This window comes from Mauremys mutica, chromosome 3 (assembly GCF_020497125.1).
Source record: "Mauremys mutica isolate MM-2020 ecotype Southern chromosome 3, ASM2049712v1, whole genome shotgun sequence".
Taxonomy (NCBI): Eukaryota; Metazoa; Chordata; order Testudines; family Geoemydidae; genus Mauremys; species Mauremys mutica.
Window position 1 is genome coordinate 137410070 of NC_059074.1, and position 26771 is coordinate 137436840.

Sequence of the window (26771 nt, forward strand, 5' to 3'; positions counted from 1 at the left end):
CTACCGTCTTTGGGGAGGTGGAGTTCCTACAGTGATGGAAAAACCCCTTCCATCGCTGTACTCTGCGTTAACACTAATGCACCATAGCTTTGTGGCTCTGGTCATTCTAGTGATTCCTGCAGAGTAGTGTAAACAGTTTGGGATGGGAACTATGATTAATTGTAGTCTTGTGAAGAAGGAACTGCTTGTCTTAATACCTTCAGTAGGGTTTTTTCAAGCAAATTTCTCTGCATCAGTACCTCATAACACCTTAGAATACATTCTCATTCCAAAGGCTAAAAATGTCAAGCTGTTAGAGGATCAACATTTCTCCTTAGTTTGTCTGTCATCGCTTCTCTTTTTCTTGCTAACAGACATGCCTTTTGAGGGTACAATTCCTTCTTGGTTAAGCTGATCAACTGGAAAACCTGCATTTTAAAGTACTCCATCATTGTAAAGCTGTATACCATAGCAGTGAGACAGGCGATGATACTGGGTACTCCTATAGCTCCTCAGATGTGTAACCCCCACAGCACAAATCTTTCTGGAGCTTCTTTTTTACCAAATGAAATGCTATCAAAGGGATTTTGAATGCTAGACTAGAGAAGCAAACTAAACACATCAGTTTTCCACATTATTATGTTGTTAAAATATAGGATGATATAATTAAATATTTGTGTACACTAGATGAGTAAAAGCTACTTATTTTCTGAGTTCTGTTCCTCTGGGACAGACTGATGGGTAAACTCTCACATAGTTTATTAATATGGAAGTAGCGAGGCATGGAAGGAAAGACTGAAAGGATTCTGATTTACAACCTGCAGAGACTTGCTAAGACCTCTAAAGCTTTAGAGCCTACAAGTCGACCCAGTCCTACTTCTTGTTCAGCCAATTGCTCAAACAAGTTTGTTTACATTTATGGGATATAAGCTGCTCATTTCTTATTTACAATGTCACATGACAGTGAGAACAGGTATTCACATTGCACTTTTGTAGCCGGCATTGCAAGGTATTTACGTGCTAGATATGCTAAACATTCATATGCCCCTTCATGCTTCAGCCACCATTCCAGAGGACATGCTTCTATGTTGATGATGCTTGTTTTTTTTAAAAAAATGCATTAATTTAATTTGTGATTTAACTCCTCGTGGGGAGAATTCTATGTCTCCTGCTCTGTTTTACCCACATTCTGCCATATATTTCATGTTATAGCAGTCTTGGATGATGGCTCAGCACATGTTGTTCGTTTTAAGAACACTTTCACAGCAGATTTGACAAAACACAAAGAAGGTACCAATGTGAGATTTCTAAAGAAAGCTACTTGACCCAAGGTTTAAGAATCTAAAGTGCCTTCCAAAATCTGAGAGGGATGAGGTGTGGAGCATGCTTTCAGAAGTCTTAAAAAAGCAACACTCCAATGCACAAACTACAGAACCTGAACCACCAAAAAAGAAAATCAACCTTCTGCTGGTGACGTCTGACTCAGATGATGAAAATGAACATCTGAAGGACTACACTGCTTTGGATAATTATTGAGCAGAACCCGTCATCAGCATGGACACATGCCTTCTGGAATGGTGAAGGGACATATGAATCATTACTACATCTGGAACCTAAATATCTTGCGACACTGGCTACAAAAGTGCCATGCAAACACCTGTTCTCACTTTCAGGTGACATTATAAACTAGAAGCTGGCAACTCCTGAAAATGTGAACAAACTCATTTGTCTCAGTGATTGACTGAACAAGAACTGAGTGGACTTGTAGGCTGTAAAGTTTTGCATTGTTCTATTTTTGACTGCAGGTTTTTTGGTACATAAGTCCACATGTGTAAGTTCAACTCAACTTTCATGATAAATAGATTACACTACAGTACTTGTATTAAGTGAATTGACAAATACTATTTATTTTGTTTTTTACAGTGCAAATATTTGTATTAAAAAATAAATATAAAGTGAGTGCTGTACACTTTGTATTCTGTTGTAATTGAAATCAATATATTTGAAAATGTAGAAAAAATCCCAAAATATTTAAATAAATGGCATTCTATTATTATTTAATAGTGCGATTTAATTTTTTTAATCGCTTGACATCTCTACTTCTGACCTGTCCTCTCCCTATTGACTTCTATCAAAGTCAGCAAGCAAGGCTTGTAGTGTTTAAAGTATCCAGCACTAAACTGTGTGTGTTAAAGCAGCTGGAATTGGCAGTGTCTCCAAAATAAGTTCTTGGTCACAAAATGAAGGGTACTTTCAGATAACATTATAATTTGTCCTTACTTCAGAGAGGATACGTGGCTTATGAGGACCACTTTCTTTGATGTAGCAAAAAATTCAGAGTAATGTAATAAAGAAAATCTTAGGATCTGTGACATTTAGGCACACAAAATGGTCTAGCAATGCCATCTGTGGTGATAATGCATTATCTTTCCTTCACTCCACACTAAAAAAGTTAATTGTGACCTAGGGTGACCAGATGTCCTGATTTTTATAGGTACGGTCCCGACTTTTGGGTCTTTTTCTTATATAGGCTCCTATTACCCAGGGGCGGCTCCAGGCCCCAGCACACCATGCGCGTGCTTGGGGCGACATGCCACGGGGGGCGCTCTGCCGGTCGCCGGGAGGGCGGCAGGCGGCTCCGGTGGACCTCCCACAGGCGTGCCTGTGGCGGGTCCGCTGGTCCGGTGCCTGCGGGAGGTCCACCAAAGCCGCGGGACCAGCGGACCCTCTGCAGGCACGCCTGCGGGAGGTCCACTGGAGCCACCTGCCGCCCTCCTGGCGACCGGCAGAGCGCCCCCCGTGGCATGCCGCCCTGCGGCGAAATGTCTAGAGCCGCTCCTGCTATTACCTCCACCCCCTGTCCCGATTTTTCATACTTGCTCAATACAATTAATATTAACAAGGGGAAAGGAATACAAGCCAAAATAGGTTAAAATATTTACATAAGTTAGGTGTATTCAGGTTGGCAGGGCCTGATGAAAATCACCCTAGTGTGCTCAAGGAACTAGTTTAAACAAACTCAGAAGCATTAGCAATTATCTGCAATAAATCATGGAGGATAGGTGAGATTCCAAAGGACTGAAGAAGCTAAAATCTAGTACCTGTCTTTAAAAGGGTGACCAGAGAACTATGGACCAGTTAAGGTATCTTCAATATCTGTAAAATTACAGGAACAAATTATTGATCAATCAGTTTGTAGGCACCTGGAGGATAATAGGGTGGTGAGCATGCTTATAGGTGCTTATATCCAGCATGGATTGTTCAAGAACATATTATGGCAAACCAACCTATTTGTCTTCTTTGATGGGATTACTGGCCTATTGATGGGGGGAAGCAGTAGATGTGTGATGATATGATTTTAGAAAGGCTTTTGACACAGTGCCACATGACCCTTTCATATGGAAACTAGGGAAATGCGATCTAGATTAAATTACTGTAACATGGGTGCATAACAGGTTGAAAAACTGTAGTCAGGATAGTTACCAATGGTTTGCTGTCAAAGTGAGAGGGTGTATCTAGTGGGATCCCACAGAGATCTGTCCTGGGCCCAATACTAGTCATTATTTTCATTAATGACTTGGACAATGGCATGGAAAGCATACTTATAAAATCTGCAGATGACACGGGCTGGGATGGTTTGCAAGCACTTTGGAGGTTAAGATTAGAATTCAAAATGACCGTAACAAATTGGAAAACTGGTCTGAAATTCAATAAAAACAAGTGCAAAATACAAACTTAGGAAATAAAAATCAGCTACAAAATGGGGAATATCTGGCTAGGCAGTAGTACTGCTGAAAGAGATATTTGGATTATAGTGGATCACAAATTGAATATCAGTTGCAAAAAAGGCTAATATTCTCTGGGATGTATCAACAAGGCTGGCGTATATAAGACGGGAGAGGTAATTGTTCAGCTCTATTCTGTGCTGGAGGTGAGGTCTCGGCTAGAATATTGCATCCAGTTCTGGGCACCACACTTTAGGAAAGATGTGGACAAAGCAGAGAGAGTCCAGAGGACCGCTACAAAAATGATAAAAGGTGTAGAAAACCTGATCTTGAAGGAAAGGTTAAAAAAAAAAACTTGACATCCTTAATCTTGAGGAAAGAAGACTGAGCTGGGACCTGATAAATCTTCCAATACATTAAGGACAGTTATTTAGAGGACCGTGATCAGTTATTCTCTATGTCCACTGATGGTAGGACAAAAAAGTAATGGGCTTAATCTGCACAAGGGAGATTTAGATTAGATATTAGGAAAAACTATAAAGATAGTTAAGTACTGGAACGTGTTACCAAGGGAGGTCATAGAATCCCCATCCCTAGGAGTTTTTAAGAACAGGTTGAACAAACACTTGTTGGGTAGTCTAGACATACGTGGTCCTGCTTCAGAGTGGGGCATGGACTAGCTGACCTCTTGAGGTTCCGTCCAGCTCTGTATTTCTATGATTCTATGATAATTAATGCATAGGTGCTAAAGGCCAATGCCAGTAGCCATAGCTCCTGCAGCCAGTTGCTTACATGAATTCCTTGGGTTTCACTTATATAAAAAAGTGTGTGTCTAGCCCTTATGGTTGTGAAGAAAAACTTGAATATGTGACCTTAGCGTAGCTGATGCAGTGTGATGTCTGTAGGCAGCCTGAAAAAAATAACTCTGAGAGGAGTGAAGTGCCCTAATTGTGTCTATAAGTGCAAACCCACTGATGTGGGGTCTCTTGCCAACAGCACTCGAGCAGAGGGTTGTGGGTGTGGCAGAAAGAGAACTGTGTGGTAGGCCTGGTGTACTCAAGCAGATATACCTTAACATCTGGGATCTAAATATTTATTGAGTGGGTCACCTGATACCATTCCTGATGCCCTGAGGGGAAGCAAAACACTCCTGCCTGTTGTGGAGGAGAGAAGGTGGTGAGCATTTGCTGCCCCTGTCATTCTGAAATAATAGGGTAGGGACCTCTGCTGCAGTCATTCCAAGTGTGGGAAATAGGGTCATGACACAATGGAAAAGCCGTGTGTGTGTGTGTGTGTCTCCATGGTGTGCATCGAGCCCAGATTGCCTTAATACAGCTATGGAAACATCTGATGAACCTCCTAGGGATATTATTTTGTGTCAAAACTTGATTCACTGGCCCCAGTATCATGAGAGATCCCGTCAACAACTTCTCCTTGGGGCAGGGGTAGACAGTGACAGTCTAGAAAGCTACATGTGCTCTACCATTCCCAAATCAGTCAGGAATCACTTGACTAAAGCCTTAAACAGAATGAACACTGTCAGAGAAACCTCATCCAAGACTCAAATGGATTCTGTTTTCTAAAATAAGGACTTCCAGGTAGGGAAATCCACAGTGCAAGGTATTACACAGTAGACCTTTAGTCTACACCCTGGAGATAAAGGCTGTCAAATTACCCTTGACAAACCTTATCCCCCTCTCCCAGAAGTGTTGGGGTATACTACACATATACAATACTGTTGTTGTATTGTACGTAATCAGAAAGGTAGCCAAGAACCAAGTCTGCTGTTGAAAAAAGACAGTGGATCTCTTTGCTCAGGCAGAGAATATCTTATCCATTGGAGCCCTTCATGTTCAAAAGAGACTACTAGGAGGCTGTTTGAACAGAACAGATCCTGTGCCTATGGGAACAGTCCCTGACATTCCAACTGGTTGGGGAGCATTGGGACACGTGGCATTGGACCTCTCCAACGTCAAGTGGTCTGCAAAAAAATTCTACAGCAGATTTTTTTTCAACAAGGTGGCCCAAATGATGGATCTGGGATAACTTTTCAATCACCTGGCCATTGACTCATATATACATTTTACTCTCCACCTGATGAGAAATTATTCTTAAAAAGTTAATCTAATTCTTCTGGCTCCAAGTTGACTGACAAAATTGTGACACTATAAATCATCTATTTAGAGTCCTAGTGTTCTCCTTCCAAACTTGTTAATGCAGGACACATTAAGGTACTCGAGTCCTGCTTGTCTTTTGGTTTTGGCCCTTCATGGGAGGGGAGGATGCTAAGAATGGTTGTGTGTTGAAGTGTTGGTTGGTTCCCCTGTTGTCTTCAACGTCCCATATTATATGTTAATATATAGATACTTTTTCCTCCTAGGGTAAAGATAAGTACTTACTTCTTTCCCCTATATATTATACTTTTGTCAGGAGGTACAAACACATATTAAAAATCGTCATGAAGCCAAAAAGAAAAATTCCACCCAATAATGCAGCAATGTAGCTAGGAAAATTAATTGTAGCATTACAATGAATATAGAAAGATTTGCGACCTATAAAATATCTCTGTCTCCCCTTAACAGGAATATTGCAAAAAAGACCACACGCCCTAATACAGGGTCATCCAAGGAACTAACGTCGAGAAGAAAAATGAGATTTAAATGTGATTGGAGTGGGTTATTTTTTAAGATACAGTGAGATTCATTATACTCCAGGAAAAAAAATACCATGGTTGTTTATTCATGTATTGTGTCCTGTATGATACTTGCATTTAAATCTGCTCAATAGTTCATTTTGTTGTTCCATTCCTTTTTCAAAATCCTGAATAAAAGTTAAGTGACACTAAACAATATGAACCCCTTTGATTTACTTAAAAATACAGTATATGTAGATATACATCAAATTGCATTCAAATGCAACCCAACTGATTTTTGAATGAGAAATATCACTTAAAAGGGAAATACTTTGATCTTGGAGACTTTATAAACAGCCAAAAGAAAAGGGAGAGGAGGGCAGGAAGAAAAAATATTGTCTCAATGCATACTTAAATGAATAAATCTTTTGCAGATTACTAATAGTCAATAATGTTTGGAAAATTCAGAGATGTTCTGTTTTGAATCAAACATATTTACACTTAAAATCACTCCATGAATTAAGTAGTTTGACCATGAACAGATGCTAAAAAGTAAAGTTTAAAAAAAAAAGTGATTTGTTACAAGGGCATAATTATTTGTAAAGCTTAATTGTCTAGCTTTTGAATAAACACTTTTTAATTTTTGTTTGCTTGTTTTTTCCAGAGAGCACAATCAGATGAACTGGAAAAAATAGAAAAGCACGGCAAATCATCCAAAGAGAGGGAGAATGCCAAATCTTTGGACAAACCTGAACAGTAAGGACTCTGTCTTCAACAGAACAAATTTCCTGGGAGATGCGTATGCTGCATTCTTTAGGGAAACTTAATGTGCTCTAGTAACCTAACTGGAAGTGTTACGAAGAAGCAAATAGAAGTGAAAAACATTCACTAACTAAACTAAATCATTTTCTTTAATCATTCCTCCAGGTTTCTTTATGAACTCTCACTAATCCCCAACTTTTCAGAACGAGTATTTTGTATCCTGTTCCAATCAACATTTTCAGAAACCATTTGCTCTATCCATCGCAAACTTGAATTGCTACAGAAACTGTGTGAGGTAGGTTCTGGTCCGTATAAAGGTAGAGCTAGATTTTCTGATATTTAATCTTTCTTGTTCAGTTGTACTCATATTTCAAAAGTTTTTCTTTTATTTACTTTAAGCACTCATTAAATTTGAGGGATAGCAGTCCTGCAGAATGGAACATTTTATGATTGTGCTCCAAGATCAAAGCAAATTTTAAAATTGGCTTTCGCCGCTGAACTATAACATCACGAGTTTGCAGCCAATACACATCAGCCTCTAGAGAATACTGTAACTTCTGCTTTTGCCAAAGCAAAATCTTCCATCATCATAGTTACTGTCTCACTTCTTGCACTTTCCAAACGAGTGCCATTTTAGCTCATTTTGAGTGCATGCTTTGATTCTGAACATGTTTGTTCAATAGATCTGGAATATCTGATCTATATGAGCTGTCTCCTTAACAGATAAAAGGTCACATATTTAAATTAATACCATGCAAATTTCTTAAACCTTCTTATTAAAGAGAAATAATGCCAATTCTGCTGTTTGTGATGTGTCTTGAAAAGGTTGCTGTAAAATTAGTACTAAATCAATAGCTTTGTTGAACTAATGCAGAGTTCGTTTTTCATAACCTAGTGCTTGTAAGAAATATTTAAATACTTAGGATAAATTTAATCTTTATACAATGGGCATTTTAAAAAACAATTACTTCTTCCTATTAGAAATATGTGTTCCCTAAGGCCCCAGTCCAACAAGTTGCTGCATATTTATTGTTTTTGCAGAACTGATTGCAGGACCAAAGTAAATGCACCGCTTGGGAATACCATGGTGTGCTAAGAAAGTACTGTAGCCTCTTCCTGAATGGTCAATCTGTTGTTATACCTCAGACTTTCTTTCTGCATAAATAGGGCCCTACCAAATTCACGGCCATGAAAAATGCGGCACATATCGTGAAATCTGGTTTCTCCTGTGAAATCTGTATAGTATAATAAAAGTACACACAAGACCAGATTTTGCGGGAAGACCAGTGTTTCTCAAACTGGGGGTCCCCAGCAGAAGAGGGCTGGGGGAGGGGAGTCACAAGGTTATTGTAAGGGGGTTGTGGTATTGCCACTCTTACTCTGCACTGCCTTCAGAGCTGGGTGGCTGGAGAGTGGTGGCTGCTGGCCAGGTGCCCAGATCTGAAGACAGCACCCTGTCAGCAGCAGTGCACCATGCCACCCTTACTTCTGAACTCCCACTGCCTTCAGAGTTGTGTCAGGACCCTACAGTTACAACACCATGAAATTTCAGATTTAAATATCTGAAATCATGAATTTTGGAATTTTTAAAATCCTATGACTGTGAAATGGACCAAAATGGACAGTGAATTTGGTAGGGCCCTATGCATAAAGAATGTAGTAACTTGAAACCTACAAAGACCATTTTTCCCTCAAATACCCATTTTGAGAGTAATTAAAATTACTAAAATTGCTAAAATTAGAGTGAATTTAATTTGCTGCAAGTTGTCATTATTGCTTTAGATTTGAGTGTCCCTGATATGAGTGTGATGTTCTCCAGAATTACAGCTACAGTGTAAAATGCAACATCAAACTGCAATCTAAAGCTTGTAACTATTCTGTTAATAACTGATATCCATACTTACTTAATATTTTTCTTTAACTTCTTAAGGATTTTAACTGAGATTTTATATATATATATTATTTCCTGTTTTACAGACATTGAAAAGTGGGTCAGGAGTTATGCAGGTTCTGGGTTTGGTTCTCGCATTTGGAAATTACATGAATGGTGGAAACAGGACACGGGGACAAGCAGATGGGTTTGGATTGGACATTCTTCCAAAGCTGAAAGATGTTAAGAGCAGTGTAGGTATATTGACTGTAGAACAATATTCCATTCTTTATGAACAGAGTGCTGCTTTATCGCTCTTTTCTTAATAAATGTTTTCCATACCTCATATAAAGTTACAGCTACTACACTCCTACCCCGATATAACCGACCCAATACAACACGAATTCAGATATAACGCGGTAAAGCAGTGTTCCGGGGGGGAGGGGCAGGGCTGCGCACTCCGATGGATCAAAGCAAGTTCGATATAATGCAGTTTCACCTACAATGCGGTAAGATTTTTTGGCTCCCGAGGACAGCGTTATATCGAGGTAGAGGTGTATCAGACAGAAATATTTATCAGTGGATACATTCAATTGCACTTAGAGTGAATTCATTTGTAGAACCGTTTGGAAATGAATCTGCCTTCTCTATGGCTATTAAACTGATGAACAAATCAGTGTCTTAAATTAGAAATTGTCTTTCTTCCTGACTTAGTGTACATTTGAATCTCCATATGCTGCATATTTATGGTTTTTATATTCAGTGAGTGTTTTCTTCAATATAATTTTTACTCTTTAAAATCATATATGTTTCAGAAGTGGAAACTCTTGTAACAAAAAACAGTTCCAGTAAATACTGATTTTGGAGTATTTGGGAGAGAGAAAAGAGAGAAAAATGACTGAGTAGGTGTTATAGTTACCATATAAAATACCTAATACTGGGAACCCTAATATCTAAAATGTGACGTGTTTCCTATACTGGTAAATTGGATGATCCAAGATTCATCATATGAATCTGCCAGGCCTGTATATACAACACAGAGAGTCACTGGGCTGTAGAACAGTTTCATGAAAGAAATGGTACGATGGCAAGTATCCTATTATTAAAGCTGCCTAGCATAGCCATTTGGGTGAAGATGGTAAGCAAGGCAAAGGCACTATACACCCATGGTTATGGCACTGACTCCTGGAGTGAGCTGATTATATCAGAAACTCCACTTTCATTTGAGAAAGCAAAGTAAGTTTCAAGTCTTCATGGTTGTGAAGAAAAGCTTGAAAATATGACCTGAGTATAACTGTGATAGGATGTCTGCACAGAGAATGAAATATTTTATTTCATTTAAGGCCCCAACTCAGCAAAGTAGTTAAGAACCTTTTTTCCTTTAAGCACTTCCTTAAGACCATCCCTATTCAGCAAAGAACTTAAGGGTGTGTTTTGCTTTTAACAGCATCATTCAGTAAGGAATATTAGCTTCCATTCAGAATTCCCTTGCTCTTCTAGAATAAAGGTGCTTTAATTGCAGCTTTTTAAAAAAAAAGTTAATAGACTTTACTACAGGTTTTCTCAAACAGGGGTCGCCGCTTGTGTAGGGAAAGCCCCTGGCGGGCCGGACCGGTTTGTTTACCTGCCCCGTCCACAGGTCTGGCCGATCACGGCTCCCACAGGCTGCGGATCGCTGCTCCGGGCCAATGGGAGCTGCTGGAAGTGGCGTGGGCTAAGGGACTAACTGGCCGCCGCTTCCAGCAACTCCCATTGGCCTGGAGCAGTGATCCACGGCCAGTGGGAGCCGCGATTGGCTGGACCTGCGGACGGGGCAAGTAAACAAACCGGCCCAGCCTACCAGGGGCTTTCCCTGTTTGAGAAACCTTGCTCTACTATACTTTAAATATGACATAGCAACATAATAAAATTTACCTTTATTATTTTGTTCTTTCTACAGGATAATAGCAGAAGTCTTCTATCATATATTGTCTCATATTATTTGCGTAATTTTGATGAGGTGAGTGAGTTATCTTTGCAAATTTAAATAAAATTAAATAAACTAATTATTAAAACTTGTATTACCTTATATTGGTTAAGAATACTTTAATCTGTATGTTATTGTTCATAAGTAATACTTGTGCTAACTGTCCACTACTTGCTTTAATAAGTAAAATTTTAAGAAGTGCTAGTCATTTAAATTTTTAAAATTTATACCTTTGAAAAAAAAGGTAAAGTAAATGTTCATTTATATTTTTGTCAGGACGCTGGAAAAGAGCAATGCATCTTTCCTCTTCCAGAGCCACAGGACCTCTTTCAGGCTTCACAAATGAAATTTGAAGACTTTCAAAAAGATCTTCGCAAACTAAAAAAAGATCTGCGAGGTACTGTAACTAGATCAAACTACAGATATGTCAATAACATATAGCTCTATTTCACTTTTTGTATAATTTCTGGAAACTTGCTGATATGTAAAATATGTTATGAAAGATAGATCTTAACTCCTACTGGTTGGTGTTTTTATAGCAAGCGATCAGCATATCTTATAGCCATGTTATCAAGATTTAAAAATGAATTGCATGTCAGGAAGATGTTCAGGTGCAGTTCTGAGTACTGCTGAGGAGTAAAGATGAAGCAGCATAAACTAACTGCCCCAAGTAACCTGGAGACAACCCCCGCCCCCAGTTCAGCCATGTGAAACGAGTTCATACAAGTATCAGAGGGGTAGCCGTGTTAGTCTGGTTCTGTAGAAGCAGCAAAGAGTCCTGTGGCACCTTATAGACTAACAGATGTTTTGCAGCATGAGCTTTCGTGGGTGAATACCCACTTCTTCAGATGCAACAGATGCAAATCTGAAGATGCAACTTCAGATGGAGTTCATACAGTAGCTTTTACAGTTTTCAAATGATTATCTGGTGGATATTGTCTGATCTCAATACCCGAGAATGGAGGCATATAGATGCTGATTCACAATGGCTCTTGAAGTTAGGCACAGGTTTAACTACTTTCATGGATTGGGCCATAATTCCTCATGTTGCCATGAGAAATTTTCATAAGCTGTTTTCTTTGCATTGACAAAAGCTGAAATATCTTTACATTAAGAGTGAAATTTGCACCATCCATATGGAGTTATTGGGCCTTGTGTGGGGGAATTAAGCCGGGGTTATATGGGGATGGAAATTATATTTCCTCCTCAATCTACCATGGGAGTGTAGCCTGATCCCTCTAGTGCCATTGCTTCAGCCCCTAAACTGGAATAGTGACTGCTCAGTTTGTTAGGGCTACTGAATCCATGTAGCTACATTTTCCGTGATCTCTCCTGCACACTTCTCTTAGGAATAGTCAATTTGGGACCAGTGTAGGGAGCTCTTCCAGGTCCTACATAGAGGAACCCACTCAAAGCCAATCCACAGTCCTTCACAGCTCTACTGCAGGTCTTGAATGGTGCACAATGTCTTATGCTGGCAATCCACACCATGGAAGAATGTCAACCTAAGTGCAAAAACTAGTGTTAATACAACATTAAAATTACAAGTTCAAGCACTCACAAGTCAGGAAATTCCAACAGTTAAAGTTGCTCTAGCTAAATTAAGCTCACAACCTAGGACACTTTATGCATTATCTGGAATAAAGTAGTGCATTAAGGTTTACAATGGGGCAAAGTTAACCAGGAACAAATGCTATTTTTAAAATATAATTTAACTTTTAACTGAAAAAGAGAGAAAATGAATCTGGCTTCAATTGCCTTTCTTAGAACTATTTATTTAGCTTGTGCTTTATTCAAGCTTTGCTGATTTTCCATTGGACCTTATAAATTCCTTAAACTAGCAAGTTCCTACCTAAACAGCTGAACACTTAGGGTTTGAATCTGCAAGGTGAAGACCATCTCTGACACAGTACTTCTTTCCATTTGACATCCGTGATAGCTGACAAAACTCAATAGGTGTTCAGTACCTAGAAATATCAGACCCTTAACTAGCTGCGTGCATGTGCATTCATGTTTAAGTGCAAGGCTGTAGACTCTCAGTGAAATTCTGACCCCATTGCAGTTAATGGCAAATCTCCTATTGACTTCAGTAGAGTCAGAATTTCACCTTTAATTTATATTTTTTGTAACTGCAAGTCAGAAACGTTCAATCACTCATAACTTTAGTACAACAAAGACTGTTTTCAATTCAAACAAAGGCACCAGTCAATCAGGACTATGTCCAGTTCACTTTTCAAAAATACAGTGTCCCTATTCAAAAAGTATGTTAACATTTTATTACAATGGGCTTTTTTCCTACCCTCCTAATATTTAAAAAAAAAATCACAGAAGAAAAAATTTACCTTTTGAATAGAGACCAGTCATGGGAAACCTCAGTCCAGTAGGTTTGTTTCAAAATGAGATTGTAATAAAGGCTTTTAATGGAAACATTTGTAACCATAAGTCTAGCAGCTGATTCCAGCAATTGCTATATTTTCCAATCTAAATATGTAAGTGTAACACATGGAGACATGCAGACTTAAATCATCTTTGGTTTTTTTAAATGATTGCTATGTAATGCTAATTCACAGTGATAAGCTTGGATGCTTGCTTGTATCAAAGGGGTAGGTTTTTTTATTTGCTTCATGGGGAAAAAAACACTTGTGATTTCCATATCTTTATGCTTTGCCCGTTATGCCTGCATGGGTTTTTGTCTGTGTTTAAGTTTATGAATTGTATGCCTTGCGATTTGCAAATATTAGTGAACAAAACCTCTTCCAAGAGTTTAATTAGTCTAAAAGCTTCAATCTACAAGATTTTCAGAAAAGTAAGTTGGGTGCCTACTGCCTTCTTTCTTGGAACAGAGATTTCAGTTACAAAATGGTTAAAAAAATAAGGAATTAAAGATATACACAAATTACAGTGGAAACTATACATTATTAAACTCTCAGGCAGTTTATTTCTGCTGTTGTTTAAAACGAATATATGGTGGGGATTAATGTGTTATGTACTAGACATTTTAATAAACAAGAGACTGAAGAACAGCTAGGTGTTTTATTAATATACCTACTGAGTTTGGCTCCATCAATTGCCCCCAGATTTCTCAGCTCTCCAGGATTCTCAATTTAGCCTTTCTGAGTTCAGTGACATATAGTTTGTTAAGCAACCTGATCTGCTTTTGATCTCTCCTGGCTGTCAGCAGCCCTCCTTCATGCAGTCATGTCAACTAATGACTTCTGTTCTTATGTCATTCCACAAGAGAAATTTTAGCACTTGCCACATGACTTAAATCAACTGACCATGTAAAGAAAGTCAGGCAGCTAGGGTCACAGAAACAATAGAAGATTTTTGATGCAAAGGTTTCTGCATTGTGCATATCTACTATTTTGGATTATCAACGTAATTTTCTAGCTGTAAAAAGGTATTTTTGTTTCCATTACTATTTGGATTTTGAAAGCTGCCTTTTAGGTGAATCAAAGACTTTCACTGGAAGTAAAAGGGAGCAGGGTCTCCATTGATACCTGGCATCTGAGGTGCAGTACTCAGCAGCAGCTACACTAAATTCTAGCCATTAGGATGTTGGTTGGGGGAGAGGAAGTGGAGGAAGAGAATGTAGAATACTGGACTTGGATTCAGGGTAGGGAAGAGATAAAACACTAAAAAGGCAATAAGTACTACAGTGTTTGTGAAGCACATCTTATGGTGAGTTTAAACCATCTGGAAATGGCTCTTGGAATATGTTGTCATGGGAGCTCTACAATAGTAGATTAGTTCACAAGCATAAAATTAATCAGTCGTAATGCATTGCACAACTTCCACTAAAGTTCCAGTGAAATAGAATTAAAAACACTAGGGGGTTAGATTTATTTTCTTCCTAACTAGTAAAAATTTAAAAGCACCCAACCAAGTATAGTATGAACAGACTGATCTAAAATCTTGAATCTGCCAGAGTTTGTTTGCGTGTCATGATGTGGTAGTACTATTGTCATATTCAATTGACAACCATTGACATTACAAATTAACAAGGTAATTGTGGTGACTTAAACAATATGCTTTTAGTGCTATTTTGTATGTATTCTGAGTATTTATGATTCACTGAATAATCCTGCCTCTGCAGGGGGCTAGACTAGATTAGCCAATCAGTCTTTCCCATCTCTGAATTATGTGACTGAAAAATGTTTATAAGAATACTTAGCACTTGTGGAGAATGTCATATTTTCAAAGTACTTTCCACACAGGCTTCAGCAACTCTGAGAGGTATACAAATATTCTTGATTTACCACATCTGCTTTTACCTGGAACTATAAGCCTCTGCTCTTGTGTCTGACTTGACCCACGGAGAGCCAAATTCACAATTTGCAAAGCAAGCACCATTCACGAGTGGTAATGAAATAGGTCAAAAGGGAAGTAACTCATATACTCCCAGGTTAATGTCCAAAAGCACATCACCCTCATCTGTACTTGAATGTCATCCTCATTCCTGCAGATCCCTATTTGTCCCCATTTTCAGCCCATATCCACCTTCAACTATCCTCCCAACCATTTGCACATGATGCTTGGCATCAGATTAGTGCTGATCAAGGGAGCAGCCAAGAGGGCCACTCAATGATTTGCTACCTCTCTCCCAAACCAGGCTTGAATGTGCTTCTATGCTTGTATTCCCAGTTTTTGGGGAAGTGGAATAGAGTAAATTACATGAGAAATTCCTCAATTCTGAGAGGGCTGAATTCATTGACTCTGCAATACTCCTCTTGCTATCTGTCCTAAAGGTATTGTGTAGCACCCTCTCATAATTTTTTAAATAAATTCATCAAGGTCATCATTTTTAGACTCAATATTTAAGTCTTGCAGTCACATAAATTAAAATTTCTACAAATTTTAATTTCTACAAAAGTTTCTACAAATTTCTACAAATTTAAAAATCATTAAATATTTTTACAGCTTTCTATCTGAGGCAGTGTGATGAGCTACACAGCCAGATGTGAAATATTAACATGGTAATTTGCAGAAAAGATGCTTTCTGCCTTTTTATTAGTAAATATTACTTAAAATATACCAACACATCCGTGCTTCAGGCAGTCACTCAGTTCCAGTTATTCAGAAGCATATAGAGTATTCTTTTATTTATATATATATATATATATATATATATATATTTTGCTTATAAATCATCAACTCTGCATCAACATACTCCAGCAGCTTGTGCAGCCATCACTGAAGGGGTTAATTACTGAAACTGTGTGGCATGCAGACTCCTAAACCTAAACCAGATGTAAACTAAAGCCAGGCTTTCAGTCAATCTGTGAGTCATGTTTTACTGTCCTTAAAACTCCAAACAAGGAGCTGCCCTTGAAGCCTGAGCAGTTCTTAGTGTAAGTCTTAACAATACCAAAAAAATAAATAAAAGAAAACTGAGAGCTTGTTCTATTTGTGGCAGAGTTTGTCTTTCAGATGATGCCAGTTTCAGTCCCCTTCATTAAATTCTTAGCTGTCCTTAAAGTTACAGATGGTAGTTGTAAATGTTATATGGAGGTGCTGGGAAAACAGTGGCTAAACCTTACATCTCCAGAGTGTCACTTAAACAGAAAGTACACATACTCATCACATATTTCTTATTCACTGAAACATCTTTTCCAATCCGTATCTCTTCAGACTGTGTAAGTGGCCCTGGATCAATATGGGCTCTTTGATTGTGTTCAGTTTTACTGCACGAACCTCATAGCAAATAAAATCTGCCATGTTAGGATAGATGAACCTGGTCAGGTAAATGGAGAGTCACCCAAACTTTGAACCAAACATATGCTGTGGTTGAAAAATTTCAGTCAGTCTTTTGTATTAGAGGTTTTGTTCATGGAAGTACCAGGTGAGACAGAGGCCTTTCTCATAGTATTAGACACATCTGGAACCGGGAAGCTTTAGAAATATTACCGAATCTTATCAGATTTTCAGTCCAATTTTCAGACCAGCAAGATATGGCTGAGAGTCTGAAGTATGGATACCTGGATATTTTATGTTCATCCATCACTGTTTCAAAGTGTTCTCATTTGACATATACTGTATTATGCAGGGAGGAAAATAATACATACTATAGTAGACTGACTATTCAGAAATGTGTGAATACTAATCAGAGAGCAATGATGTGTGTGAACTATCATCATGTTTCAGGACATAAGCCAAACACTAACAGTCTAAGTGTTAGAAACTTTTCCCATGAGAAAGTTACTGAATTAGTCCAGTACAAGATTTATACACAGTCCTCTGAAGCACATGGTGCTGGTCATTCTTGGAGACAAGATACTGGATTATGTGGACTATTGGTCTTATCCAGTGTGGCATTTCCTATGTCCATATGCTAATGATAGGTATTTTTTTATTTAAGATTTTAAACTTCTTAGAAGAAAGTACGAGGGCAGTACAATGCTAATGAGTAGTATAGACTGTGTACAATAGAGTTATTTACTATTTACTACCTTCTATTCATATTTGGAAAACAGAGATGGAAAGAGTAGCTTGACAGCTGAGAAGGTATTTCAGTTTATAACTTCATTCAGACTTTGGCTTCTTTTGAAATGGCCAACAAAATTGTCAGCTGTGGTGATCATGTTCACTTTGCCTGTACCAGCAAATCTGACATTTTTGCAGTTTCAGGTAAGTCCCCTACTTTTGCTGCTTTCTCCCTGCAATCCAGTCATTTGCTTTCATGTTTAGGGACTTGCAAAGTTATGCAAGTAACAAGTTTCAGAGTGGTAGCTGTGTTAGTCTGTATCAGCAAAAAGAACAAGGAGTATTTGTGGCACCTTAACCACAAGTGCTCCTCGTTCTTTTTGCAACTAACAAGGAAACCCCCGAATAGCAGTTAATTTGCGGTGAACATACAATTGAGGATATCAGACATGAGTCCTTTTTTAAAAAAGGAGTAGAGATGGGGCCAATTATTTAAGGTGGTAAATTAGTACAGTTTGGATCAGAGGCCTGATAGGAGGGAGAGGATGCTAAAGTTTTTGTTTCATATTCAAACTTCTGGATACTTACTTCAACTGAACCTCCTTGAGCTTTACCAACTGGTAGACCCAGTCCCTGGATATTGTTAATAAAAGAACCTAGCTAAATATTAAGAGAAATGTCTTTAAACTAGGGCTGTCAAGTGATTAAAATAATTAATCATGATCAATCACACGATTAAAAAAATCTCTATTAATCACACGATTAATTGCACTGTTAAACAATAATAGAATACCATTTATTTAAATATTTTGGATGTTTTCTACATTGTCAAATATATCGATTTCAATTACAACACAAAATACAGTGTACAGTGCTCACTTAATATTTATTTTTTATTCAAAATATTTCCACTATAAAAAACAAAAGAAATAATTTTCAGTTCACCTAATACAAGTACTGTAGTGCAATCTCGATCATGAAAGTTGAACTTACAAATGTATAATTATTTATAAAAAGTAACTGCGTTCAAAAATAAAACAATGTAAAACTTTAGAGCCTACAAGTCCACTCAGTCCTATGTTCAGCCAATCACTCAGACAAACAAGTTTGGCTACAATTTGCAGGAGGCAATGCTGCCCACTTCCTGTTTACAATGTCACCTGAAAGTGAGAACAGGCATTCACGACATATTACATGCCAGATGTGCTAAAGATTCATATGTCCCTTTGTGATGTTCCCCTCCGGTATTATCTGGACCAGTGATCTGCTACATCACTCCAATCCTTGACTCTAGGAGGCAGCCTTACCCCGCTCTGCTGTGAGAACTCCCATTCCTGGACGGTTCATGCACAGCCTCTGGCATGTAAGCTGCTCCCAGCTACTTGTAACTGAATGACAGTAGCCAATATCTCCAGTCCCTGACACAACCCTAAGAACCTCCGTCTTGCAGTGTCCAGTTATGCCTGCTGGACGCTGCAAGCTTACATGATTTCATCAATTTAACAAAGAAATTGATATGTACCAGGCTTGTTATCCCAAGGGAAGCCTCTGACACGCTTCAAACCAATCACACTGCTTCAGAAAGAATAAACAAACAGATTTATTAACTATAAAGATAGATGTTAAGTGATTATAAGTCAAAGCACAAGAAGTCAGATTTGGTCAAATAAAATAAAAGCAAAACACATTCTAAGCTGATCTTAACACTATCATTGCCCTTACAAATTTAGCTGCTTCTCACCACAGGCTGGCTGGTTGCTCTTCAGCCAGGCTCTCCCCTTTGACCAGTGCTTCAGTTGCTTTGTGTGGTGTCTGTAGGTGTAGATGGAAAAGAGAGAGAGGAAGAACATGGCTATCGTCTCTTCCTTTTATCATTTCATTTCCTCCCTCTTGTCTTTGTCCCCTCCTTCAGAGACAGGTGAGCATTACTGAGTCTCTCCAAACAAGGATGAGCAATTCCCCTGGTGTGGCCTCATGCAGGTGAGTCATTGCATTGCAGCTCCTTTGCTGGACAATGGCTGTTGGTGGGTTGTTTGACACCCCACCCAGGCATTGGTTACTTTCCTTGCTGTTGCCTCTGGGGAGCTAATATCTGGCTGATTCTCCCAACTTACAGCATATTTTAGTGACAACCATACTACACAAGTCTCATAACTTCATATGAATTAATGATATACATATATGGATAGAGAAATGACTTTCAGCAGATCATAACTTTTCTCCTGATAGCTTACAAGGCATGTTTTATATGCAAGATCACAAATATATGAAAATGAGGAATATGGGGGTTACAGTATGCTCCCCCACGGATAGAATGTCACACCCTTCGTGCTTCAACCAGCATTCCAGAGGACATGCGTCCATGCTGATGATGAGTTCTGCTTGATAATGATCCAAAGCAGAGCAGACCAACGCATGTTCATTTTCATCATCTGAGTCAGATGCCACCAGCAGAAGGTTGATTTTCTTTTTTGGTGGTTTGGGTTCTGTAGTTTTTGCATCAGAGTGTTGCTCTTTTAAGACTTCTGGAGGCATGCTCCACACCTTGTCCCTCTCAGATTTTGGACAGCACTTCAGATTCTTAAACCTTGGGTCAAGTGCTGTACCAATTTTTTAGAAATTTCACATTGTTACCTTCTTTGCATTTTGTCAAATCTGGGGGAGTTGCATTGTATGTAAGAGAGCAGTATGACTGCTCAGAGCTCTGATATGAAACTGCAGAAAAACCTGAGAGTCTCTGGATTAAGTTTAGAAGTGTGAGCAACAAGGGTGATGTCGTGGTGGGGGTCTGCTATAGACCACCAGACCAAGGGGATGAGGTGGACAAGGCTTTCTTCCGACAACTAGCAGAAGTAACTAGATCACAGGCCCTGGTTCTCATGGGAGACTTTAATCACCCTGATATCTGCTCGGAGAGCAATACAGCAGTGCACAGACAATCCAGGAAGTTTTTGAAAAGTGTAGGGGACAATTTCCTGGTCCAAGTGCTGGAGGAACCAACTAGGGGCAGAGCTCTTCTTGACCTGCTGCTCACAAACAGAGAAGAGTTAGCAGGGGAAGCAAAAGTGGATGGGAACCTGGGAGGCAGTGACCATGAGCTGGTCGAGTTCAGGATCCTGACACAAGGAAAAAAGGAGAGCAGCAGAATACAGACTCTGGACTTCAGAAAAGCAGACTTTGACTCCCTCAGGGAGCTGATGGGCAGGATCCCCTGGGAAAATAACATGAGGAGGGAAAGGAGTCCAGGAGAGCTGGCTGTATTTTAAAGAATCCTTATTGAGGTTGCAGGAAAAAAACATCCCGATGTGTAGGAAGAGTAGTAAATATGGCAGGCGACCAGCTTGCCTTAACAGTGTAATCCTTGCTGATCCTAAACACAAAAAAGTGGAAGCTTGGACAAATGACCAGGGAGGCATATAAAAATATTGCTCAGTCATGCAGGACTGAAATCAGGAAGGCCAAATCACACTTGGAGTTGCAGCTAGCAAGAGAGGTTAAGAGTAACAAGAAGGGTTTCTTCAGGTATGTTAGCAACAAGAAGAAAGTCAAGGAAAGTGTGGGCCCCTTACTGAATGAGGGAGGCAACCTAGTGACAGAGGATGTGGAAAAAGCTAATGTACTCCATGCTTTTTTTGCCTCTGTCTTCACAAACAAGGTCAGATCCCAGACTGCTGCACTGGGCAACACAGTATGGGGAGAAGGTGACCAGCTCTCTGTGGAGAAAGAAGTGGTTTGGGACTATTTAGAAAAACTGGACGAGCACAAGTCCATGGGGCCGGATGCGCTGCATCCGAGGGTGCTAAAGGAGTTGGCAGATGTGATTGCAGAGCCATTGGCCATTATCTTTGAAAACTCATGGCAAACAGGAGAGGTCCCAGATGTCTGGAAAAAGGCTAATGTAGTGCCCATCTTTAAAAAAGGGAAGGAGGAGGATCCGGGGAACCACAGGCCAGTCAGCCTCACCTCAGTCCCTGGAAAAATCATGGAGCAGGTCCTCAAGGAATCAATTCTGAAGCACTTAAAGGAGAAGAAAGTGATCAGGAACAGTCAGCATGGATTCACCAAGGGCAAGTAATGCCTGACTAATCTAATTGCCTTCTATGAGGCGATAACTGGCTCTGTGGATGAGGGGAAAGCAGTGGATGTGTTATTCCTTGACTTTAGCAAAGCTTTTGACAAAGTCTCCCACAGTATTCTTGCTAGCAAGTTAAAGAAGTATGGGCTGGATGATTGGACTATAAGGTGGATAGAAAGCTGGCTAGATTGTCGGACTCAATGCGTAGTGATCAATGGCTCCATGTCTAGTTGGCAGCTGGTTTCAAGTGGAGTGCCCCAAGGGTCGGTCCTGGGGCCATTTTTGTTCAATATCTTCATTAATGATCTGGAGGATGGTGTGGACTGCACTCTCAGCAAGTTTGCAGATGAGGAGTGGTAGATACGCTGGAGGGTAGAGATAGGATACAGAGGGACCTAGACAAATTAGAGGACTGGGCCAAAAGAAACCTGATGAGGTTCAACAAGGACAAGTGCAGAGTCCTGCACTTAGGACGGAAGAATCCCATGCACTGTTACAGACTAGGGACCGAATGGCTAGGAAGCAGTTATGCAGAAAAGGACCTAGGGGTTACAGTGGACGAGAAGCTGGATATGAGTCAACAGTGTGCCCTTGTTGCCAAGAAGGCTAACGGCATTTTGGGCTGTATAAGTAGAGGCATTGCCAGCAGATCGAGGGATGTGATCATTCCCCTCTATTCACCATTGGCGAGGCCTCATCTGGAGTACTGTGTCAAGTTTTGGGCCCCACACTACAAGAAGGATGTGGAAAAATTGGAAAGAGTCCAGCGTAGGGCAACAAAAATGATTAGGGGGCTGGAGCACATGACTTATGAGGAGAGGCTGAGGGAACTGGGATTGTTTAGTCTGCAGAAGAGAAGGATGAGAGGGGATTTGATAGCTGCTTTCAACTACCTGAAAGGGGGTTCCGAAGAGGATGGGTCTAGCCTGTTCTCAGTGGTACCCGATGACAGAACAAGGAGTAATGGTCTCAAGCTGCAGTGGGGGAGGTTTAGGTTGGATATTAGGAAAAACTTTTTCACTCAGAGAGTGGTGAAGCACTGAATTCGGGTTACCTAGGGAGGTGGTGGAATCTCCTTCCTTAGAGGTTTTTAAGGTCAGGCTTGACAAAGCCCTGGCTGGGATGATTTAGTTTGGAATTGGTCCTGCTTTGAGCAGGGGGTTGGACTAGATGACCTCCTGAGGTCCCTTCCAACCCTGATATTCTATGATTCTAAACAAAAATGGTTATCCTAACGATTGGCTGAACAAGAAGTAGGACTGAGTGGACTTGAAGGCTCTAAAGTTTTACATTGTTTTGTTTTTGAGTGCAGTTATGTTACAACAAAAAATCTAAATTTGTAAGTTACACTTCCACGATAAAAAGATTGCACAATACTTGTAGGGGGTCACTTAAAAATATGTATTCTTTTGTTTAACATTTTTACAGTGCAGATATTTGTAATACAATAATATAAAGTGAGCACTGTACACTTTGCATTTTATGTTGTAATTGAAATCAATATATTTGAAAATGTAGAAAAAATCCAAAATATTAAATAAATTTCAATTGGTATTCTATTGTTTAACAGTGCGATCAATTGTGATTTAATTTTTTAAATTGTGATTACTTTTTTTGAGTTAATTGCATGAGTTAACTGTGATCAACAGCCCTACCTTAAACATTATCATGTTAAGTTAAATCAGATAGATTTTACAAAGTATGTAACAGACTGAGCAGGCATTCTTGTGTCACTTATTCTACACAATTTCACCCACTTTCTCTTACACTGCTAAGTAAAGGAACATTCAAAAAAGGCATATACGGGCAGTGTCTTATTCATTCAGTAAGAAATATGGAGAGGCAGGAGTACTGCCTGTACCTTTTGTGCTCCTGTCATCTTTGCTTCCCTTAGTCATGCTGTGGAGTAATAACAGCTCAGCAGGACAGAGGTTTTTAGACTCCAGTGAAACATTATAGAATATGATATACAAGTACTACATCTAACAGTTTTGTTTAGAGAGATTATGATCCTAAATCGTAGTTTGTTGATCTGGGGGACTGAAGACTACCAAACCTAAAAACATGTTACGCCTGTTCTATAGAAAATAATGAATCACTAGTTAATTTTAGACACTGACGCATTTTAGACCGGTAGGTGATGATACTGCCATTAGTAAGGCAGTGGTATCAGCATGACTCCCACTGTTTCTAAACGTTGTGATGCTGCATTTGGGGACTTTATTTTCAGCACCCCTATACCTAATCAGACAAAGTAAGATGTGTTTTTCTTCCTTTTCTGTATTTTTCCATTGTCTTTGAAGGATCTACACATGGTTGGCAATTTTTGCCAGGAATGGGGTGAATGCTTGTCAAAAATGAGAACATTTGCCTCAACCGTCACCCATTTTATAACTGAATTTGAACCAAGCTTCCCCTTTCGTGGTTCTGATACTATTAGATGAAGGCCTCCATAATCCAGAACCTGACTCATTACACAAGGTTTTTCTGTTCCATTATCAGTGTGAGTAGAGGCCATTTTTGGTAACACACATTGTAAGCAAAAGTACTAGTTATGCACCGTGCTGAATAGTAGGAAGTCTCTAGCTCACTGTACACCTGCTCCCTTAGTCACAAGACCACAGATTTAAAAAAAACAAAAACAACACAAAACAATTGTGGGTGGATATCAGGCATGTGGACATAGATTTCAGCACAATTCTCTTAATGCCAGGTGCTTCTTTATTTAAGTTCCTTTCTTAGTTTAGCATTCTTTTCTCTTAGGTTCTATGTCTGACACTAGGAATGAATTACTTTGGGGGAGTGTGGCAGCAGTCTGATGCAGAATTAGCATCTCGGGAACTCCCTTTCCTGCCACTCAGTTCTTCCTTGTATTTAGATGCATGCTAAACAGGGACACTATAAGATCAAGCCCTAAGAGTATTTTCATTATCATTTTCTAGTCTGGATCAAAACAGGAGGTACAAGGATAGTGAAAGTGTTTATTCCTGAAGTTTATCAACTGTGGGAAATTCCCAGAATCTCATTAATTCTCCAGGCTTGCGGTTTGGTTTTCCCACCCAAGAGGGTTCTGCTGCTTGTCTGAATCAAACCTGAACTCTGAATCTTTTTAGGATAACTAATGTCAAAATTTAGTCCTTTCACATAAAACAACAGATTCTAGATACAGGTTTTGTGTTGTTTTTAAGATTCACAAGTCATAGGAGATGTTGCAGGACTCAAAATAGTTCTGTGAAGAAAGAAAGATTACGTGGTTCATTCTGACAATATTACATCTGTTTTTCTTTTCCAAAGCAAAGTGAATATGAAAAGATAGTGTATCTGCGCATTTCCTTAAAGACTTTGAAGGGGAACTGCCATAGGCTATTGGCATGGGTATAGTGTACAATCTCTGAGGGGCACTTATCCTTAGAGGAGCCACACTTATCTTCTCTTAAATTGACTGAGATATCAGGAGGTCATCCTGAGTTGCAGCTAATGAATTAAAAGAATAAAATGTTTGACCTTTCAAAATGTTGAGAATGATGAGTAATCCATAGCCTGGGAGAGAGACAGAACTCATGTGATGTTACCTAGGCTGTTATGGCAATTTGTGGCAGAGTGCAAGATCTTTCAGCTGGTCATCCTATATTTCTGGATTGGCTCACTTTGGAAAATCTCCATTGCCCCATGGTACTGTTTGAGTGCTTGGGATCAAACTCCTTTTTGACTAATTGTGTTTTATAGTTTTCAGTTTACCTCCCTAAAAGATCCCTCTTCAGTTTTCCTCTATCTAAGTTAGATAAGGTCTTCACTTCCTGTCCTAAAGTCTTGTGTGGTGTTAGACAGTGTCATTGAACACCTCTCATATTCCACTCTGAGATGATCACATAAATTAGTTTGTGAAGCATTTTGAGAAGCTTTGTGGTGAACAGTCTTCTATTAAATGTATGAGACCATTTCTGAAAAGGCTTCATGTGCAGTACATTTGTTGACTTTTTTCATGAGGTACAAAGTTCACATTCTTGCCTCAAAGACACTGCAAAAGTGGGAGTAAAGGAAGAGAATTGCAGCATTTGCATTGCAGCGCTTTCACTAGCCATGGAATTGGCCTAATATAACACTTATTCACTAAATAAATTAGCAGAGTCTCCAAACCTTAGGAAATCATCACATCCGGTAGTAATTCCATTCTGGTATTTGACTTAGCACGTGTACATGTTTCATAAGCCTGCCCACGAGTGAGTGGATATGTAACATTTGTTTTCAAACAAGTTGCTTCACAAGCAATGAAGCCCTGTTTAACGTTTTTTAATTGAATAGGGCTACTCATGTTTTAATAAGTCTGTTCACATTTCTATCTTCAATTATACTTTAAAACAAATAAAAGAATCAGAATATTTACAATTGTCAATGTCCCACTAACTTTATGCCATTTGTGTGGATTGCCACTGAATAATTTGATTGGATTTTCATTTCTCTGTGTACTTTTAATCAGTAGTATTTTTTACAGTTGTGGAAAATGATAAAAGAAATGCCCACAAGGTGTGTTTTCGGCCTTCATGTTCAATTAATTAAAAAAAAGCCACCTTTGATAGATCTTAATTTGTTGCTGGGCATCTGGATTCCATTGTTATTCAGGGTGATTACCACTTAGAGCCTTGTTAAATTTTAATTACATTATCTAGATCTCCAGGGATTTTTCCTAACATCATTTTCTTTTGCACTGTGTATGACAGCAGTGTGGTTTAGGTCTCCAATGATTGTTTCTGACACATGAGTTTTTGGATCTCTAAAACAGATTGCTGTTCTCTAGGGGTTTAGAGTGATGACAGTTTAAATATTCATTTTATATTGGATAATCACAGTATGGTAGTAAATCTCTTTATCATAGAAGTACCTTTTAGAAACAATAGCACAACTGCTCTGTTGTAGATAAGATAACACAAATAATCCTATTTAATTTAAAGGTACTATTTAGGGTGAATTGTAATATTTTTGTAACGTTTATATGTTTGGGGGGTTTTATGCCGATTTGATTTTAGGCAGAAGCAGTACTTTTGCATAAAAAGATCAGGTAGATTTTGACCACCAAAGAGGACTTTCTCCCCCTTTTATAGAACTCAGGGTACGTCCATACTACCCGCCCGGATCGGCGGGTAGCAATCGATTTCTCGGAGTTCGATATATCGCGTCTCATCTAGACACGATATATCGAATTCCCAACGCGCTCCCGTCGACTCCGGAACTCCACCACCACGAACGGCGGTGGCGGAGTCGACGGGGGAGCCGCGGACTTCGATCCCGCGCCGTGAGGACGGGTAAGTAACTCAAACTAAGGTAGTTCGACTTCAGCTACG

General features: G+C 39.3%; 1 protein-coding gene across 7 annotated transcripts in view; it reads left to right on the forward strand.

Annotated features, from left to right (window-relative positions):
• The window catches only part of FMN2 (formin 2), a 248375-nt gene that overhangs the window by 158400 nt on the left and 63204 nt on the right, over positions 1–26771 (forward strand). For 6 of the 7 annotated variants that reach the window (XM_045011693.1, XM_045011692.1, XM_045011695.1 and 3 more), the window contains 5 exons: positions 7001–7092; positions 7264–7393; positions 9076–9222; positions 10908–10967; positions 11211–11331. In XM_045011693.1, coding sequence (XP_044867628.1) covers positions 7001–7092; positions 7264–7393; positions 9076–9222; positions 10908–10967; positions 11211–11331 — 550 coding nt within the window. Of the gene's footprint in view, positions 1–6286; positions 6334–7000; positions 7093–7263; positions 7394–9075; positions 9223–10907; positions 10968–11210; positions 11332–26771 lie in introns of those variants that run through there. The other variant, XM_045011697.1, reaches the window with a different exon arrangement.